Source organism: Catharus ustulatus, chromosome 10, assembly GCF_009819885.2.
Source record: "Catharus ustulatus isolate bCatUst1 chromosome 10, bCatUst1.pri.v2, whole genome shotgun sequence".
Taxonomy (NCBI): Eukaryota; Metazoa; Chordata; class Aves; order Passeriformes; family Turdidae; genus Catharus; species Catharus ustulatus.
The window spans coordinates 2,296,685-2,317,224 of NC_046230.1; the positions used below are offsets into that span (position 1 = coordinate 2,296,685).

The window sequence follows — 20,540 nt, forward strand, 5'->3', positions numbered from 1 at the left end:
GAAAGGCATGAAATCTTTGGCAGTTATTTCCCCCTGAATGAACTGGATATGGCATGATTTACTGAACAAAGGAAGGAGCTACCACACTGGGATTTCATTCCTGTTTTTTAATTAAACTTCCCAGTGACACCATTAGAAGCCACGATGCCAGACCAAGGAGGTTCTGAATTTCTCTCTGACCTACTGAATCATAATCCATGTTAATGAGCTGACACAACCTTTGGTGGGAAACTGACAGTGGTTGATGCTTTATCTCTGCGATTTTCCCTGTGTTCAGCTAGACCAAAGTACCTTCAACAAATCACCTAAAAATCCTAAGGACAGAATACACAGATGATGGTAAGGAGTTCAGCTTCCACCATGCAGGCTAAGTGCCTTTTCAGCTTTTGAAATTATTCTCTAAAACACCAAAGGAATGACTTTAAAAACTGCAGATGATAGTGGAGGGAATAAGATGACACTGGCACTCTAGAAATAATCAGCTCTCCTTTTAGCTTTACTTACTTAGTCCAACAGTGCCCAGTTCATGCCTTGATGTCTCAGTTTACAAATCAGCTGTTCCTGCATGCTAAATAATTTCTGCTGAGACTGCTTGCAGGTTGCCCTCTGAAATTATCTACTGAGCATGAAACTTCCAGATTAGATTGCTATGTGTTTATCATTAGTCATTCAAAACAAAGTTTTGTCGAACTGTATGAATACATTTGTAGTTTAAAAGGGACAAGTTATGGAACCCAAGAACCTGCAGGGTGAAATTCCATTCCACCTTGCTGAAAGCATAAATGTGAAGTAAAGTTAGCTCACTGCCATCTGCCTAAGTGTTCACACAAGGTGAACATATGCTCCCAGCAATGGAGTAGCTCAAGACAGAAATTCTAATGATGGATCAATGACAGAAAATAAAACCACTGGGAAATTACATTAATTAGACAATTCAGATGCAGTAAAAGTTCCCAAAGTTAGATTCCTCAAAGTTAAAGTAGTGTTATTTTAAAAGCTGAAACCATAGAAATGAAAACAAAAAATTCAGGCTATCATTTTCTTAGTTAACACAAGGCATTTTCGCACCAGATGTTTTCTGCACTCCCAGCTGTGTTTTGTTCATTCTGTATTGTTTATCTTCTGTATCTCCATTACAACCAACAAGAAATTTGTTGCACATCTCCAAATTTGAAGGTGAGTGGTTGCTTGAAATTTTTTTTAGCTTTTATAAACGTTGACTATCATATATAATAAGACATGACTATTATATAATAAGAATTTCAGTATAACATAATATCTTTATTAGAGGATTCCACTCGTAAAAAAATCTGTTTCAGTCTGTGGAACAAAGTTTATTTCTTGTCAAAAGCTTAAGCTGCTAAAAAAGGAGGAAGCTAAACATTAATGGAAACACAACACATTTCTAACTGTAAGGCATATGAACTTGCAGTCAGATACAGCTATCAGTTCCACATATTTGAGTCAGCTGAAATAGAAACCATTGCTCTCGAGTGTCAGCATATACTGCGCTCTGGTTAAATTTTACCAGGCTTCTCAGCACACAGCAAACCTTCATGCCACAGCATTTCACATCACGGCATCTTCTGTAGAAAACTTCTTACATTCCTATTTACATTGAAAGCCATACCTCCTCCTGGTTCTGCTCCAAATTAAGCCATATCATTGCAACTTGGAACCAGAACAAAGAAGTAGTTTGCTTCCTTATTTGAGTTGATAACCCACTAACACTACAGGTGACGCAGAAGGGAAGCTCAGACGTACTCCTGGTTGCTTACAATGGTCTCAGAGTTCCTGGGGTACCTGTGTGGCTGAGAAGCTGCCTGGGCTGCTGAGTACGTATATTTTTTTGGACTGTAAATCAAGAAAAAAAAATACAAAAAATAGGCATTAGACACACTCCCATGGTTTCAGATACTTAGAAGTTACTCAGCTTTGTATCCAACCCCCCCATAGCACGTTCTTTACAGCGGGGCAGAAATTAGAGGCCTCCTGTTCTCATTGCTCTGGTAGCTGAGGGGGGAATAGATGGGTTCCCTGATGGGCTGCACAGCTCATCTCCCTCATAGCACCAACCACACTCTGGCAGTGTGGAAGTTTCCTCCCAAATTTGCCCTAAACCAAGACAATTCCTAACTCTCATGTGCTCTCCCTCAAGGTGTTTCAGTCAAGGCCCTAAAGCAGAAGCCCTCAGCAGCTTTGTACAAGCTGCAGGTGTTAATACAGGAATCAAGATGACAAGGAAACAGAAGTATCTTCACCCAACCCCTTCAACTGTCATTCATTCATCACACTGAACTTGTATTTCATGGATTCAGCTCTACCTGATTTTCAGGACATTTCAGCACATTTGGTACTTTGTATCAAAGAAAGGTGAGCAAGATCTAAAGTCCAATGTGACTGATGAAATATTACCATAAAACTGAAATGGTTTCGGATTAGGCAATGGAGTATCAGAGGCACACTCACTTACTACATGTTGATATAACTTTCCTAAGATTAAATACACCAACAGTGAATATGCTTCTTCCTTGCACATTATAATCCTCTCAAGCTTAGCTAGTACAGCCTCCAAGCTATTTGAGTTCTGGTGGACATGGACCTCTGCCATTTCTGCCTATTTCATCCCTCTCCTTTAAAATGAGGCCTTCTGTATGTGGCAAAATTTAAGACTGAAACAAAAATGCAGGGAAGGTTAAATGCTGAGGCCAGAAATCTCACCTTTCCATAAAGAACAAGAAAAAAAAAATGTTTCTAGTGATTACAGTAGTTTCACGAATACAAGCCGCACGGATTATAAGCCGCACCCCCGGTGCCTCGACAATGTTGCTGTCTTTGTCAATAGATAAGCCGCACCCCGAATATTAGCCGCACTTTCGTTCGTCGCAAGAATCCGTGCGCAGCTTTCACAAATTGGCCAATTAGCAACAGGATCGCGGCATAGCGGGCTTTACTGGCTCGGGGTGGGGCCAGGCAGGCTCGGCCCGCTCATGGTTGCCGATAGGGGTGGATGGCCCGGCTCGGCGCTACGGCTTGGCTGGGCCGGCCGGGCGGTGTTGCTGCTGCCGCCGCCGCCGCCAGGCTCCCTGCTCCCGTCTGCACTGCCACTGCTGCGTTTGCTTGCCCTGTGGGCAGTGCTGCTGCCGCCGCCACTGCCAGACTCCCTGGCTCCCCGCTCCCGTCTGCACCGCCGCTGCCATGTTGGCTCGCCCTGGCCGGCACTGCTGGCCGCCGCACCGCCGGGCTCCCCCACGCTGCTAGCCCTGGTTCCCCTGGGCTCCCGTGCACTGCCAGCCCTGCTTCTAGGGGGCTTTTCCCCGCCGCCGGGCAGCCCCGCGCCACCGGGTTTCCTGCTTCTACTATCCTATCCTATGCAATGTGGCTCCCGTGCACTGCCAGCCCTGCTTCTAGGGGGCTTTTCCCCGCCGCCGGGCAGCCCCGTGCCGCCGGGCTTCCTGCTTCTGCTATCTTCCCCTATGCAGTCGGGCTCCCGTGCACTGCCAGCCCCGCTTCTGCCGACTCCCCCGCCATGCTGGCCCAGGCTCTGCCGCCCCCCTGCCCCGCCCTGCTGGCTCAGGCTCAGCCGCCCGCCCCCCGCACTGCTGGCCCCGCCTCTGCCAGGCTTTCCCACCTCTGCCGGGGCCGGCCGGGCTCCAGCTTGGCTTGGGGCTGCCGCAGGCTCTCACTTCCGTGTTGGCAGCTTTTAGAATTTTGTTAATGTATTAGCCGCCCTGGAATATTGGCCGCACTTCCGGGTTACCACCAAAATGTTGGTCAAATTGGTGCGGCTTGTATTCGTGAAATTACTGTAATTCCATGTGCTTTGGGAAATGCCTTTACACTTTCTGCAAATTGAACAGTGTTAGAATATTTTACTCACAATGAGTACTGCAGAGAAACTGGATTGTAATACATTATAGGGCTTTATATGCTTTTCTTTTGGCCACAGTTTGCTCTTTCACTGCATGTTTTCACCATCAGCAGTGCCCAGAATTACCAAATACAAGGTAGAGGTGACTGCTGATGGTGATGCATTAAGTACCCTGTCTGGGAGGTACAAGTGTTTGGTACAGCATCCCCTGCCATCACCATCACCAGGCTGTAACATGCCACAGCACTGTTTGTAATTGATACATATTTATAGCAGGGGGTGAGAGGCAGAATAGTGCACAGACAGAAAGTGGTATGTGATTCACCTGACAAATCCAAGATTACCTGTAATTCTGATTTTCCTTCCCTTTGCATGAACAGGCCAGTAGGATTCCACCAAGTATATAAAGGACAGATCCAGTCCAGCCTAAGTACAGACCTTCTCCTAGTTCATACCTGAAACATGAAAGATTTTATGGAAACAGCTTATAACAGGATCACAAAGCCAGGCAAACAAATTCTGATCTGAATAGAAACCAGCTAACTTAAAGGCACTTCAGCAGTTAACAGAGAACAGATCTGGCACCGTGTCTGCTCAGTGAAACTCTTATTTGTATAGAGTTGCTCTGCCAAATTAGTGACAGTACAGAGATTACTAAGCAACATAAACTAGCAATAAATAATTGTTTACATTTAACAAATTGTTGATAATAAGTAATGATGACATACCTCCTGTGCAATCCTCAACACTTATTTTGCCCTTTTATTGGCTGTGTCACTGAAATGATTCAGTGAACCGAATGTTCAGATCTTTCTGTCTATATGCTGAGAAAAGGCTGACCACAGACATCAGTTTTCTATGGACACAAGACTAGGCCACTTACAAGTAGCTGGTTGTATAGGGCTAGTTTTCAAACTTAGATATCCTAAAGGATATTCAGCACCCTCTGTGGTTGTATGGGTGAAAGGTATTTATGAATGTCCCTGGCTGAAAAAGAGTAGTTCCCTATTTTATAAAACTATACTTTTCAGGAAATCCCCTAGTCCAGTCTGAGAAATTAATTGAAAATTAATTTGTCCTAAAGACTAGACACAACTGAGTCTGGAAAAGTCTGGCAGGAATTTCATAAAAAGAGGAAAACAAATTTTTATGATCAGACAAAAACTATATCCACAATCCACCTGTAAATCTGTGGTCTGAGATACCCAATATAAGGGCAAAATAAGTGTCATGGACTGCACTGAAGGTACCATGGGACCAGAGATTTGTGTTTTCTTTCCACTTGGAAACACAATTATTTAAAAGTGTCAAAGCTTCTGACTCTGGAATTCATTGCTAACAGGAGGGTTTCAGAGGTTTACACGAGTTCACAGCTCTCTGTGTTCTCATCACACATGGGAGCCACAAGGTCTCCACTGGTCTAGGGACTGCCAAACATGGAACGAGCAGGGAGACATTATCAAAAAAACCCCAGGACTACAAATTGCACATTGCCTAGTGCCTGCAATCATTTCTGCTCACCAGTCACCTACAGACAAGAATGCTGTAGATGTCACACCAAAGCAAAGTATACAGGAGACACCTGCAGGAGAACTGAGTTTGCCTTCTGAGCTGTAGGAGAAACTCCTCTAAGAATTAGCAGAGGTCAACTTCACTAATTTACTGAAGTCAGACCAAAAAAATGCAATCTGAAAAACCAGATTTTCCAGCCTCCTAAGAGTGAACATCAATACTGGCATGCCATTGAATTTAAAGCTGTCTCACAGACTGCATGTCCAGCTTCACCAATGATCAAACTTAATTCATCAAGAACTGCCCAGTGAATCAATACCTTAAACATGAAGCTTAGATATTAAAAAAATAATAATAATAATTCTTTAGCTACTGAATGCAAAGCATCTGGTAACTGATTAACAGGCCCTGATGTTGGAGCCCCAAAGCTATAGCAGGTAACAATAAAACACACCAACTATCCGACTAACCGAAATTCCTTATCAACGGTTGTTTTAGTTCTATAATGTATTTATTACCCTTCATATAGTTCTCTCAAGGGCATATAAAGCAACAAAAAGTAACTTGCACAAATACAATTTCTTTCTAAGCACTTCATTGAAAACACAGGGAAAACTGACAAACAACAAAAGCAATTGCTTAAAGTACTTTGATTTATCACAAAGCACTTCACCTCTGACTTCCCCAAAGTGATTCCTGCAGGAAATTACAAACCACTTCAAATATGATCCTAGCAACTAATGATTTGTAGTTTACTGATCTGTGAATTATATACTTGGTAGAGGTATATTATAGATGTGTCATATTCCACAGAAAACATTTTTCCATCTCCTTTTGCTCTTCTCTGAAGGAGAGGCTCAGTCACCTCTACCCTTTTTCCTCATTTCTAAACAGGGCACCTAGATAAGGGTGACATAAACTGCCATTTCATTTTGACAACTGTTACTTTTATATCAGACTAAGAGTAAGGGTTTTTATACCTCGAAACTTGTTTGTATGCAACTGCACTAGCTGATAATCCCACAGATTGCCTCATATTAACTCATAAGGAAAACAAATGTCAAGCTGTTAATACACAGACATATATAAGAGAGGCAGCAGATTTCTCTGCAGGTCACCAGTACAAAGTATGAGCTGCTTTGCATACAATTTTCCATTGCATGTACATCTGATGTACTTTATTCTAGCCAGAAGTTGAGTTTTGTACCTCTTTTGGTCTAAATGCCAAAGCAGATTAAAAATTTTACCTTTTCTTCTTCATAACATTGAGATACACACTTAATTGAGTCTCTCAAAAAAATGCAAACACTCTGCAAAACCCCCTGAGATGTGAGGTTGGTGTTCCTCACACATTCACTAACTCTTCCAGAAAAGAACTCTCCTCCCTCCCCACCAACATCTCTGAGGTGAAAAGATTCCCTGAATACAATTTTTCCCTCCTGTAGGACTGGATAATGGGATCCATGCAGGTTCTGAAACTGGAGCAGCTGAGGTAAGTGCAGCTCTCTAACACACTGTGGAATTTGGTATGGCTGACACATTAACTTACTTGGTTCCAGCGTAGTGTTGGTTAAAAAACTGAGCAGTAATCATTGCAGCATACCAAGAAATAGCCACCATGGAGCAGAGACCTATCAGAAAAAGTTTAAAAAGCACACAGGTGAATAATTCCTTCAATGGCTGCAACAGATTTAAACCAAGAACAAGTTTATTTTATTTACAAAGTATCAATAGTGCTCTCATTTCAGCCTCGATATTACCTCCTAAAATGAAAAGAAATCCTCCTGTGACAGCAAACTTCATTTTTCCATCTTCATCACTGAGCCCAATGTTTGTGCACTTCATACCGAGCAGTGAGAGTACTGCAGCTAAGAATCCCAGAAGGATGGAAGTAATCATCAGGGCACGGCATGCCTGTATGTGAGCTGCGACAGAAAAACAGAAAACAAGTCAGCATCTATACAGAAATTTAATTAATCTTGTGCTGAAAAAAATAAAAGTGGTTAGAGGAAGCAACAAAATTAATAGGTGCAGTAATGGGTGAATCTTGCCCAACTGTCATATGGTTCAGAGAAGTCTCCAAACCCTGATGTGTTTAGCCTTCAAGTCAAACAGATTTGAGAGTTGAACTATGCCTATGCTTTATAAGCTCAATAAACCCTCTTGTGTTTTTAGTAAATCCTGAAAAACCACAGCAAGCCACTCATCCCTTACATTCCTGTGAAAATGCCTAATGATATACATGGTTATTTTCAGGAGCAGGAAGGAGTCTCCTGCTCACAAGCCCTTCTGAATTCCTGACACGTGTACAGCTGAGTGCACAGGACACATCTGAAATCCAGGTCATAGTCAAGGTGTGCAAGGCTCTGGCACAACTGAGGAACTGGAGAAAGGTGCCAGCTTTGCTTCTTCCAGGGAGAGATAGGAAAGAATAGTGCTCAAGTTAGCAGTGCCCTTCAAACTGTGTGTAATAAACAGGAGGTGAGTGCATCTGAGAGCTGCCGCACTCCTCCCTAAGACATTCTGCTGTGGAGAGGTTACAGCTGCTGTGGGCATGTTAGGGAATCTGGTATGCTGGCAATTCTGCATCCTTTGAGCTCCTGGTCTTCACATCTAGGTATCAACTGTACAAAAGCCAGGACTAGATTATCAATCAGCTAAGAAAGAAGGTCAAATGGGGACTTTGGGCTCCTTTAAAATGGCACCCTGCATTTGGCTGGCTCCAGGTCAAATGGCATTTTGGCACCTTTGTTGTGAGATAAACATGCCAAGTGTCACAGCCTCCTAGGGTCATGTGGAGGCCCTTGAGCCTGCCAGGGGAACATCTAGGGTAATGCCCTGGAAAAGTCTGCCACAGGCTTTGAGAACACCTCACTATCTGAAGTGAGACAAAGAGGCTTCCCTCACAGTGCTCTGTGCTCATCTGCCTCAGCTCCCTCTGGGTCACTGCCCTTTGTCCTGCCCTCAGACCACCCCCGTGCCTGCCATCGGCCCCTGACCTCACACTAAACCTGAGACACTGCAGTGATTTGGGTCTTTTGTCCCTGGCCTCCTTCAGCATGATTTTGCAATAAACCTTGCTGGAACTCTATCTTGGAACTCTGGAACCTTCTTGCCTTTGTTGGCTGACCTGTGTGTGGTGTAACTGTGAATTCAGTGACTGTACCTGCCCCAGCAGCTTTCTCAGAAGACGCCCTAGGAGAGGCAGCAGCAACCACCGAGCAGTTCCACACTGCTATGGGGTCACAGCTGCTAACTTGGTTGGCTTGATTATCTTTGAGCTCTCTTCCAACCTAAACAATTCTGTGACTCTACGATTTTAATCATATGTGAGAAGGGTCACACCTGACTCCAACTGGACACTCACATCACTGATGACAGCATTCAAGTCCTTGCTCCCTGCCCACCCCCACGTCCTCCACAATAACCTGCTGTCTAGTTCTGAACTGGAGTGAGCTGTAACTGTCCAAACAAAAATCACAGAGACATGAGGCAAAGTGATACACTCCAACTCAGCCTAATATGGCTTAAGAGTACTGGCCCTGCAAGCTTAAGAGTTACCAAAGATAGCAATAAGCACTCATGAGATAAATATACAGAATTAAAGGCTAAAATAATTTGAGTGATTAAAAAATGCTTTATTAAACACTCATTTTAAAATTTTTGTGGAAAAAATGAAGACAGTAGTAAAAGTAGAAAGAACCCTCAAAATACCACTAACAGTTCAAGGTTTTGCCTGCAGAAGATACCCTTAAGGTAAGTACTCAACACCTGTTTTCAGGTTTGGGATCTTACAGCGTAGCAATCATCCAGCATGGTCCAACAACTCACATTTCAGGTCTTGGGGACCCCTGCAGTGTTAGATGGGGCTCCCCATATCTTTCCAGGACACACAAGCATACCCTTGCTTGCAATCCAATGGGAAAGGGATTTCATTCAACTGTACCACAATACCATAACCTCAACAGCCTTAACTGAGTTCACACTTAGCTAACTTAATCTTACTTCACAATTCAGAAAACTCAATTTTTTATTTTGAACTTAGCTTATTTAACAAGATGCAAAGTCAGTTCATTTTATTAGTCCACACCAATTGTAAGAAATTACCCCCATTTTGCACTTGAAAAGCTCCTCACTTCAAATATTTGTCATTTAGACTAATGGTTTAGTGAACTCAGAAGCATTGAATTGGTTTAAAAGAATCAAGTCTGACTTTTCCCATACATAAAGAAAAATCCAGAAGTATTCCACATAGCTCAGTTGGCAATAAGGAAACTTTCATGGAAAATCTTCCCTTTGATGAGAGGTAACAAAGACACTTTTGTTTTTTCTGTTTGCCCTCCCTCCAGTCCCTGGCATCCTCTCAACAGTTTCAGCTAAGTTTCTAAACCGAAATTTGAAACACGCCTAAACTGACCATGGTAAATTTTAGTCTGCCTTGGTAAGTACATATCTGCAGGTGCTGTGGATGTTTCTCAGAGGTCCCACTGTCTGTTCAGCCCTTGTTGTTACCAAACCCATTTTCTTGCTCTTTCCCGCTCTGCCCAGCTGTCCTTTCAACTGTTGCTACCATTCAGTGTCTTCTGACTTTTCTTCTTCAGTTTTCCTTTCTAAAAATGCTTTATCTTCACAGTCTTGCAAGCTGTTTTTCCCTTCCCCCCGATTTACCCCTCAACTATACTGCCATCTTCTCAACTGCAGGACTGATCTCCTCTTCGACAGATCAACCCTAATCCTCACAAATTCACTTCAGAGCCTGTCCCAGTCATTTACTTTCTGGCCCTGCTTTTCTCCTTCCAGCTGACTCTATGATGTTAGCTGTAGCTCTCAGGAGCCCTGCTGTTGCTTGCCTTCTGATCTGTTTGCTTAGCACTCATGGTGCTTTTTTCTGACTCCCACCATGTTCTTTCAAAACCACCTTTTTCTCCAGATGCTGATCTCCTGCACATATTCCCAGAGGCAGCACCCCATGTAAACACATCAATGACAAGATGCTGCCTGGAGTCAGTGGCAGTAAGCTACAAACCAGCCCTTGGAGTGGTTTTTACAAGAAGCAAATAAAATCACAGAATTGTTAAGGCTGGCAAAGATCTTTCAGGTCATCAAGTCTGACTAGTAACCCAGCAGTGCTGGTGTGCACTGCCATAAGTGCTCTGTCCGATGGAAGGATCCTGCTGCTACTGAGGCTAAGATGTTTAAATAGGGTTATATTCCTCTTCATTCACATGCACTCTCTAAAAGCAATTGTTAGAGAAGACTGAAAGGTGAAAAGAACAGACTATTCCCTGAATACTGGACACAGTTTCAGAGAATTGCTCTGTGAGTGTTAGAGCTGGTCAACAGCAAGCCTTTGCTTCAGACTGAGGGAGAAAGTGAATTTAACATCTCATTCCCACTAATCCTATGTTACACATTCTTCAGATTAGGAGTTTCCTCCTACCTATTTAGTTTAGCCACCTCCTAGAGCAGATTCAGCTAGAAGGAAGACATTTTTATTCTGAATAAGTATCTATATGCTAAATTATTCAAGGTTAATAAAAGGTAGTTTTACCGTCTATAAACATGCTTACTATCCACAGAATATTGCCTAGTTGGGCATTTGAGGACAACCACAACTATGATGAAGCCTGATACAGAGGACAGGGGCCAGCAGGTCTAAATTTCTTGATATTTAAAACCACATCCAAATAGACTTTAGTTAACAAGCCCTGACAGTAGTTAGCATTAGTTAACAAGCCTAATCATATATTAATTTATAGCATATACTACTTCTATAATTTATCATATGTATAACATATAATCATGTATTTCTTGGATTAACTCAAATTTTCAGTCTCAACTCACATAAACCACTACCACTTCACAACTAAAAACAGTATTTCCTATTACATGAAAAAACTCCAGCTACAGTACATTAGCTACGAAGCATTGCAAAAGAAGGTCTATACAATAATTCCAAATAAATAAATAAATAGTTTAAAAATGTCTCCTCCTAAGAGATTACAAACCACTTTAAATGCCCATTAAACACTTGATCAACTGACTTAGTTTGCCTTATTTTATAGCCTTTCCTAACATGCTTGACACATTCTGCTGCTTGAGAGGTTTTTATTACTTCAACCCACAAAGTCCTTCATGGCCAGTTATTTTCCAGTATTACCAGATTACCAAAACAAAAGCCTTACTACTTTTGCCAATAAGCTTTTAGGCAATACAAAGAAGGCTGCACGAAGTCACCTACCAGGCAGTGCCAGCATAGAGTCAAAATCCCTGCAGTTGGATATTCCAGTGCTGTCTTCTGCACAGCTCTTCCACAGGTTTTCATACAACGTCGATGTTGTGATCACAGAACCATGTAAACTGGAGACTTTCCAGTAATTATTTGGCAAAGTAGCTCCAATAACTGCCAAGCCACCCAAGCACAAAAGAAACCCAACAATTTCCAAAGCAGCAGTCATGCTTGTGAGCAGTAACAGTTAAATATCCTTATAATTAGATTACAATCAACTGAAGCCTTTCAGAAGCCTCCTTGCTGTTTTATCTCTGGGTTTCACTCCAAAATGAGTCTACCTTTGCTCTTTGCTCTTTCCCCATAGATAAGGCTTACCGGGCATGACAATAAGAAGTGGGAGCAGTTAATGATAAAGATATTAATGTGTAAAAAAAAATGACAATATTAATTCTTTTTCTAATAGGAAGTGGAAAAAAGAGCCTATTCCTTTTTCTCAGACAGTATTTCTACAAAATACCTTGTAAGAGTGATAATATAGGCAAATATTTCACTTCTGTCTCTTTTCTGAAGTCAACTAGATTTTAATTGTCTTAAGTAGTCAACAAATTGCTTGTAATTTTATTATTGCTGTCAAATCTAAAGGCTTTTGTGCAATATTTTCTTGAGGATTCAAACATAAAACAGCTTGAGAACAGAAGCTTTATACTTCTGCTACAAAATTTAGCACAGTTTTTTGGAGTTATGGTCATAAGTACTCTACAACAACTTCAGCTACTGCCAGCTTCTTTCATGAAGATTAAGTTTATGGAGGAGTGGTTTCCGTTAATATTTTACTGTCTATTGATTGATAGCTAAACATGTTCAGTCTTAAAAACAGTCCCACTCACACTGTACAATTATACAATATATTAAAATACAAGGAAATGAAGGAGCTAGTGTATCAGACCTGTCTCAAAAGGAATAAAATTATGAACAAAAATACCTATAAGAAAAATTATACATATCAGAAAATTCCATCTGTTTATTAGAATACTTTAGGGTTAAAAAAAAACTATTTTAGGCAAAGCATGTGTTAAATTCAGTTTAGCTGCTTGTGCTTTTGGCTAGACAGAATTGCAGTCTCAATTCACATTGCCCACTCATGTTAATACTTTAAACTACTTGTGGATCCAAACAGGGTTAACCATCTCCTGCAGTGATAACCTCCTCTTATCTCCCGGAAATGGAGTCAGAGTCTCTTCATAAAATAATTCTGCTATGATGCAACATGGTAACAGATCCACAGCATTTATGTAAACACCACCAGAAGGGTTAGCCTTTGAGAGATCCACAGCTTGTCCCTAACAGGTATTTGTTGTTTTTCATCAAAATTCACTGGTCACTTTGAGCTGATGCTGTAGGTTGGTAGGATCAGTTGCCAAAGGCTATAACACCAGCCACCAGTGCCACTATGACATTTTGGCTCCCATGGCAGTCAAGAGGATTGTCATTGATTTAAACAAGACTAGATTTGGCAGTGTGATCCTGTGCAGCTCTAAACTTGCAATCTTTTAAGGAAACCAGATAGTGTGTGGTAAGAATCAATCTCAGGTGACTGTTACAGAATTCCTTCCTTCTGCTTACTCACTGAAACTTGAAAAATGATGACATAGTGAAATGAACACACTGTACCAGTACCTTGTAGTATTTGCATTTCATTAAAAGCCCTTCAAAAGTTCCCAGATAATTTACCCATACACTGGTGCTATGCAGGTGATCTCAGCAATCACTTCTGCTGACAGCACTTTCAAAGGTGAGATAGTTGGGACCTTGAATCAAGTGTCCCCAGCTGTTACACTGCTGCCAAGGATAGAAATAAAAATGAAGAGTATAATTTGTTAAAAATCTCTTCCTAATTAAGAAATGTATTTCAACAGGCAGTAATAAAGCACACATATGAACAGGAAAGATTAAACTGCAGACTTAAAGTGCATGGATTTTCCTATACAGCACCAGCCATTTTAATAACTCCCTTCAGGAAATCACTCTCCAATGTGCTAAAGAACATGAGGCTATTCTCCACTAAATTTTGTAAACTGTGGCTTGCCGAGCAATGGGAATAACAGCCAGTACTGCTCTGCAAGAGGCTCTGCCACAGCAGGGCTTAAGAGTTGGTGTTGACAGCTTCACATCAGCACCTTCCACAGCTTGGGAGCTTTCCTTTGGGCTTGCTCTGACCCAGCCAGTTGAATCCAATGCCGTCACTGTTGGCTCCATCTCATCACTCCAGTTTCCAGAAACTTAAGGAAGGAAGAAGAGAGGAAGCCCTGGAGAGGAGCTGAATGGGTACCAGGGCAATGTGAAAAGCTGACATTGCCTCTGATACCATAAGCAATGTTTTAAAAATCCTAAGAAGCATGAGATTAGCCTCCTTTTGAGGCTACAAACTCCGGCCTCGCTACAGGATGCTGATACTTATTCTTAAACTGGCTTCCTCATTATGAAGGCAGATGAGGCCACCAAACTGAGGGCCCTGTGGAAGAACCATGAATATGCTGAATCTTGAGATTTAAACTCTCACCCTTTGGATATCTGCCTTACAGACAGGCAGCTCTGACTCCAGGGAAAAACACATCTGTGTCAAGAAAAACAGGGTTCATAGTCTGTGACACGTGATATTTTTAAGGTTTAAGCACTGCACGTTCAGAATCAATCTGCTGGAAGAGTCCAGACAAATAGCAATGACAGCAATCAGGAACCCATAAAGCACGGAAGACTTGAAGAAATTATGTTAACATCACTCATAAAAGTGACTGCACAAAACTGAAAGTTGTAAAAGAATAAATGCAAGGTTCTGTTTAAGACAGAAAGCTTAACAAAATACCATTTCCAAAGGCTACAGTATTACTGTTCCTACACTCAGTTTGCTGAGGAAAGAACTTCAATGCCAGTCCTTCCCAGTCCTTTACCACAAAGATGGTGTTTACAGAAAGATATTTTTAAAATCCAGAACGATTCACACAAATACTTTCCAGCCCCAACTGAGACATTTCTTCTCTTTCTAGTTGCAGATAAACTACCCTTCCAGCATGGTCTATCCTAGAAAACAGAAGTAACCATTGCACAGATGTATTTTAGTCTAAGCTCGCCACCTCTGAGAAATTCCAGAAAAAGTACCCAGGTACACAGGTTTAGCACAAAGTATCAAACCAGTTCTGGAATATCTAATAATTCCTGTCTCACACCAAAACACAAACACCAGTGCTCATGGAACTATGATCTGCTTGTATTGAAGAACTAGGCTGAGTGAAAATATTCTATTTCTTCCAAAACTATTTAAAAAAAAAATTCTCAGACTTACTGTATATCACCTGTTCCTCTATGTCAACACACCAGAGAGGGCAGCAAAGCCACAGCAGTGATTGAGCTGAACTGCAGGGTGAAACACTGGTTTCATGGAGGCCATTTAACCAGTACAGGATTTGGCCATGCTAGACCCTCTGGGATGCCTGCACTCTGTGCCCCCCAACCTGCTAACATGCTGTCCAGAAAGAAGGAATAAAACCCCATCCTTGGATTTTATAAACATATGCCATGAGCACTTACGGTCTGTACTCAGCATGTAGAGGAATCTCTTGCACTGTTTTGTTCCAACAGCAGTTGCTGCACAGTCCATCCAAAGACCTTCAGAAACCCAGTCTGCAGTAGCCAGCTCTGTCTCAGTGTCCAAAACTTTCCATCTGCTGGACATGGTAGTAACAAGTAATGTGGTGAATCCTGCTAAAGCCAGCAGCAATGCACAAATCTGTAGACAGGATGATGCCATTGTAACAGAAGTTTTCTTCCAAGAGGTTTCCCAAAATTTCTCGTGTTAGAAACCTGTTGAAACAGTTTATACACACACAGTGTATGGAGTTACCTTTACACAAGCCTGACTTTGCAGAAACATCAAAAACCGCCTAACTACAAAATAATGTATCACACAAGGGAACTGTAGAGCTAGAATATAAGTCCCATTAAGGAATTGGAATAATTGAATATTCTGTACATTACTTTCTTAGGAGAATTTTTATTATTGTACACATTTACTACAAAAAAATGCAAACAGCAAAACCACAGAACACAACCAAAGAATTCTCTAACTTTAATTTCAATGTTTTATCCATTTGTTACTTGTTTGCTAACTCAAAATTCATTTTAAAATGTAAATTATCAAATGCTTTAGTATATTATTCATCTCCCAATTACAACATCTACCAATACAAATGTAAAGCACGATAAATTAAGCTCGATAAATTGTGATACTCACGTTTATGGTATGTTTCTAACCCGTTTCCTCTACCCTCCTGTGAGATACCAGTGTCAGCACTTTATGAGGACCAATTTGATCATCCAAGTGGAGGTTTTCTACTCTTTAGGACTTTGTCCCATTCTAAAAATCAAGGACCCAGGGCCAAAGCTCTGTCCAACTGTTGCACAAAGATCTGGCATGGCTTCCCACTATAGCAATATGTCAGTGAAAGGGAAAATTACCAGAACATTATGTAAATTGGTACCAAATACACTCAGATTAACCTGGCGTATAATTTGCTTTGTCAGGGCCACTGAGTTGCCCAAGCAGTAACAGAGGGTAAAGCACTGCAGAAGCATTGCTACAGCTTCCACAATGGCTGTTGTAGCTGAAAATTTATGTTTTAGGATGCATCCTAGAGAAGGAATCTGCAGCTGGACACCTGTGCAGTGGATGACTTTAACAAACCAAACTGTTTGTGACTGCAGCCACGGCCCAAGGCAGGACAGACCTCCTGGGGTCACTGCTGAAGCAGGTCTGGCAGCCTGGGACAGCTCTGCAGCCACTTTGCTGCTGCAGTTCCTCCTCTTTGCCTTCCTCTGTCTCAAGGAGCCACCCTCACTCACCCCTTCCTGACCCTGTTGCTACTGCACAAACCCCATAGGACTGTCCAGATAATACTTTATTCCAACAGCACATCCATCCCCTTTCAACCCATTCCATGGACACCCTGCCCTATAGGACTGGCTGGCACACAGTCATGTTTATAAGTTTGAGGTGATGGCACAGTTGATAGCAGATATGCATTGCAACTGTCCAAAGGAGAATGACAATAAACCAAACATGAATAATTACACAAGTCCACAGCATCATCCCTCACAAAGTACACACATAGGCTATATTGCAATTAAGAGCTGTAATGTGACAAAACCAAAAACCCTGGGGGAGCAAAAAACATCACTGTAATATTAAAAACAGCACAGCCAAAATGTATGTGGTTGGGACACAGTACAGGAAGGGTTAGCAAAGAAATATATTGAAGTCACTGAAAAAAACAATTTACCACTGATAAAGTCTTTGGAAGCAAAAATGAGTGCTAAAAGTATCTAAAATGGAAAATTAAAACCCTCCTTCTTTTTCATTTTGCTACATAGAAAAACAGAGAAAGAGCATTGATTACAACACTGGTTTCATTTGTATATATACATTTCTAATATCAGCAATATCTGTCTTTGAACCTACTAATCACTTCTTAGTTCAAACAAATTCTGAGGCTGACCCATGGCCACTAGCACAATCAGAAAGAGATAAAATGCAAATTTAAATACAGTACTAAACCATATAGCTCACAGAGGTTTTCTCTGGTCAGAGTCTGACCTTGGAATGAGAAGGTGAACTCTTTTCACTACTAGATGGGGGGTGGGGGGAGAAAAGGAAACAACAGAAAAAGAGGAACATGTTAATTCATTTCTTTCCACTTCCAAAGAATATGACTTTTTAACTTTGCTCCTGAAGTTGTCACAACATCTTAATAACCTAATCAGTCTTATACCACTTGCAATTACAATATGCAGTCACTCTCATCTTGCTATTCTTTGCCTTCACACAATGAACTACAAAATAACTTGGGTTGGAAGGGGTCTCTGGATAACAACCTCCCACTGAAGCAGTTTCAGTGTTATGTCAGGTCACCCAAGCCTTATCCAGTCACAACAGTGCAGTCTCCAGAGCTGGAATTTGGACAACACTCTTGTGGAACATGTTCCTCACACTCATGCGGAACTCTTCCTGCTGCAATACATGACTGCTTGTCCTCCACGCGCACCCTTGAGATAAACCACTGTTTATTTTGCTGCTGGATTTTGGCAGCCCTACACTCTGTCTGGTGGCCCAGGCGTGACTGGCATCATGTAGGTGGCTTTCCTGTCCCATGAGTATCTCCACAGTAAAACAGGCAACCAGGAAGGTGCGTGCAACCAGGAAGCTACTTTCAAAGCAAACACCTGTTTTCTTTTCCCATTTAATTTCAGGAGGCTGGTGGTGTGTACAGCAGAGCTTTGCTGGCCTGGAGATGGTGCTGGGAAGAGCAGCACAGTGCCAGAGAGCAGGAGCCCTGACTGGCAGCAAGGGGACAGCAGGGCAGCTGTGGCATCTACTCAGGCATCTGTGGATAACTACAGAATCACAGAATCACCAAGGCTGGAAGAGACCTTTCAGATCATCCAGTCTGTCTGTCTTCAGATCATCCAACTGTCCACCCAGCACTGCTACTGTACCCCTAAGCCACTGGACCACATCAACCAGCACCAGGACCAGACACCTTTTGAGCACCTCCACCACTTCCCCGGCAATCTGATCCGATGCCTGACCTCCTGAACAGGTAAAAATATGTTTCTAATATTTAATTTGATTCTTCCACCTCAGCTTAAAGCCATTTCCTCTGCTCCTCTCACTGCAGAGCGGGCAGAAGAGACTGGCCCCATCCCTACTACAGCTCCTGCCAGGGAGTTGTACAGAGCACGGAGGTCCCTCCTGAGCTCCTGGACACTAAACAACCCTGGCTCCCTCCGCCACTCCTCATAAGACAAGTTTTCTAAATCTCTCACAAGTCTTGGTGCCATTTGTTGGACACACTCCAGCACTTCAATGTCCTTTTTTAAGTGAGGGGCCCAAACCTGCATTCAGAACTCAAGGTGTGGCTTCACCCATGCCGAGTCAGGGGATAATCTCTTCCCTGGTCCTGCTGGCTAAACTATTCTTGATACAGACACAGGGAAGAGGCTGGAAGGAGGTGGTGGGGTGGGAATCTGGTCATCCAGCAGCCCTTTGCTGGAGCAGCCCGGGAGAGAGGTGAGGTGACGTGACATGAGGTGAGGTGTGGCAGGGCAGGGTAGAGGAGCCCAGCGAGGGAAGGTGCTGAGGTGTGGCAAGGTGATGTGGAACCACACATGGAGCAAGGCAATGCTGAGGTAGCAGCTCCAGCCTCCACCTTGCCTCCTAGGTTGCTTCAGGTTAGGAAGAATCAGGCTCTGCCTGTTCCACAAGGCTTCTAGAGAACAGTACAATAAATCATCCCCGCATAGAGACCTTGATAAATCAGAGGGTTGGGCAATCACCAAGTGTGTGAAGTTTAAAAAGGGAAAGTGATGGATTCTGCACCTGGGATGGGACAACCCCAATGTGCCTACAAACTGGGGAACAAGACACTGGAAAGCAGTGCTGTGGAAAGAGACCTTGGGGTTCTGACCAATGTCAAGCTGAATATGAATCAGCAGTGCCCTGGTAACCAGGAGGGCCAACTATGTCCTGAGGGGCAGCAGGCACAGAATCGCCAGTCGGGCCAGGGCAGGGATTGCTCTGCTCTGCTCAGAGGCCTCACCTTGAGGCGGGGGGGGAGCTTTGGGCACCACAATATAAAAAAGGCATTAAGCTATTCACGTGTCCAAAGGAGAGATGGAGGAGAGGATGGAGAAGAGCCTTGAGAAGCCATATGAGAAGAGGCTGAGAACACTTGGTCTGTTCAACCTGGAGGAGACAGGGGAGGCCTCATTGCAGTCTGCAACTTCCTTGTGAAGCAAAGAGGAAGGGAAGGCACTGAGCTGTGGTGACCGGCGACAGGACCCGAGGGAATGGCCTGAAGTTGTGTCAGGGCAGATTTAGGTTGGATATTAGAAAAATGTTCTTTATTTAGAGGGCGGCTGGGCACTGGAATAGGCTCTCCAAGGGAAGTGGCCATATTAGCACGCCTGACAGAGTTCAAGGAGCATCCGGACAACACTCAGGGGTACGTGGTGGATTCTTAGGGATGGTCTGGAGTAGAGCTCCAGAGTGGGACTTGATCCCTGTGGGTCCTGTCCAACTCAGTGATTCTGTGATTCTGTTGTTACAAATTACTCACAAAATTGGATAGGTTAATTAATAAGGCAATTTATTAGGTCGTTGATAAGGAACAGGCAAGCAGCGCTGGGGACGTGGGGAGTCTGCCCTCTACCAACACGTCCGTCCTACCCCTGGGCACTGCCCCTTTTCTAGGCAGTTCACGGTGGGCTGTGACATGTCCACTGTGCTGGGGTACAAGTCCGGGCAAGCCTGAACATGTTGGCTAGCACTCAAACAGCAGTGGCCACAAGCCCCCACCAGGTCTGGACAAGGCTCAAACGTTGTCAGGTTACACCCTCAGCAAGCAGGTAACAGCACGGACAAGTCTGCTCCTGTTCACACAAGCCTGCATTTTCCTTATACATAAAAAGTGGATACAGTTCATTATTATAGTGGCAAAGTAAAAAAATGCATAAAACCAAAAAGCACAGCAAACTCATTTCAACAAATATAATGAAATCACTATGCTTTACACTGAATTCAGTATTCTCGTCTATATTGATCTCATGGTGTATTTCTGCAATGACACGAATCACTATGCAGTATCTCACACTGTGAAATCACGGCACGGCTCCTCGGTGCCAGCGGCGGCCAAGGCGCTGCCACGCTCCTCATGGCGGCGGGGCAGGCGCCACACACCCGGCATGGCGGCCCGGCGGCTCTGACCGGCATGGCGGCCCGGGGGCTCTGAGCCGCGGCGCTGCCCGCTGAGCCCCGGCAGCGGCAGCGGGAGCCGCGGGGCGCCATCCCCCGCCGTGCGGAGCGGCCCGGGAGCC

The 20,540-nt window shown here is 43.2% G+C and overlaps 1 protein-coding gene across 1 annotated transcript; it reads right to left on the reverse strand.

The window, feature by feature from the left end:
* Positions 1 to 39: 39 nt before the first annotated feature.
* On the reverse strand, positions 40 to 20,395 carry LOC117001051 (claudin-19-like). The gene is made up of 6 exons (XM_033069219.2): positions 20,316 to 20,395; positions 15,201 to 15,473; positions 7,144 to 7,308; positions 6,933 to 7,014; positions 4,216 to 4,326; positions 40 to 1,854 (listed from the first exon to the last, which is right to left on the reverse strand). Exons 2-6 carry the CDS (start codon positions 15,418 to 15,420, stop codon positions 1,755 to 1,757), a joined length of 678 nt encoding a protein of 225 aa, XP_032925110.1. The 5' UTR covers positions 15,421 to 15,473; positions 20,316 to 20,395; the 3' UTR covers positions 40 to 1,754.
* Positions 20,396 to 20,540: the final 145 nt, after the last annotated feature.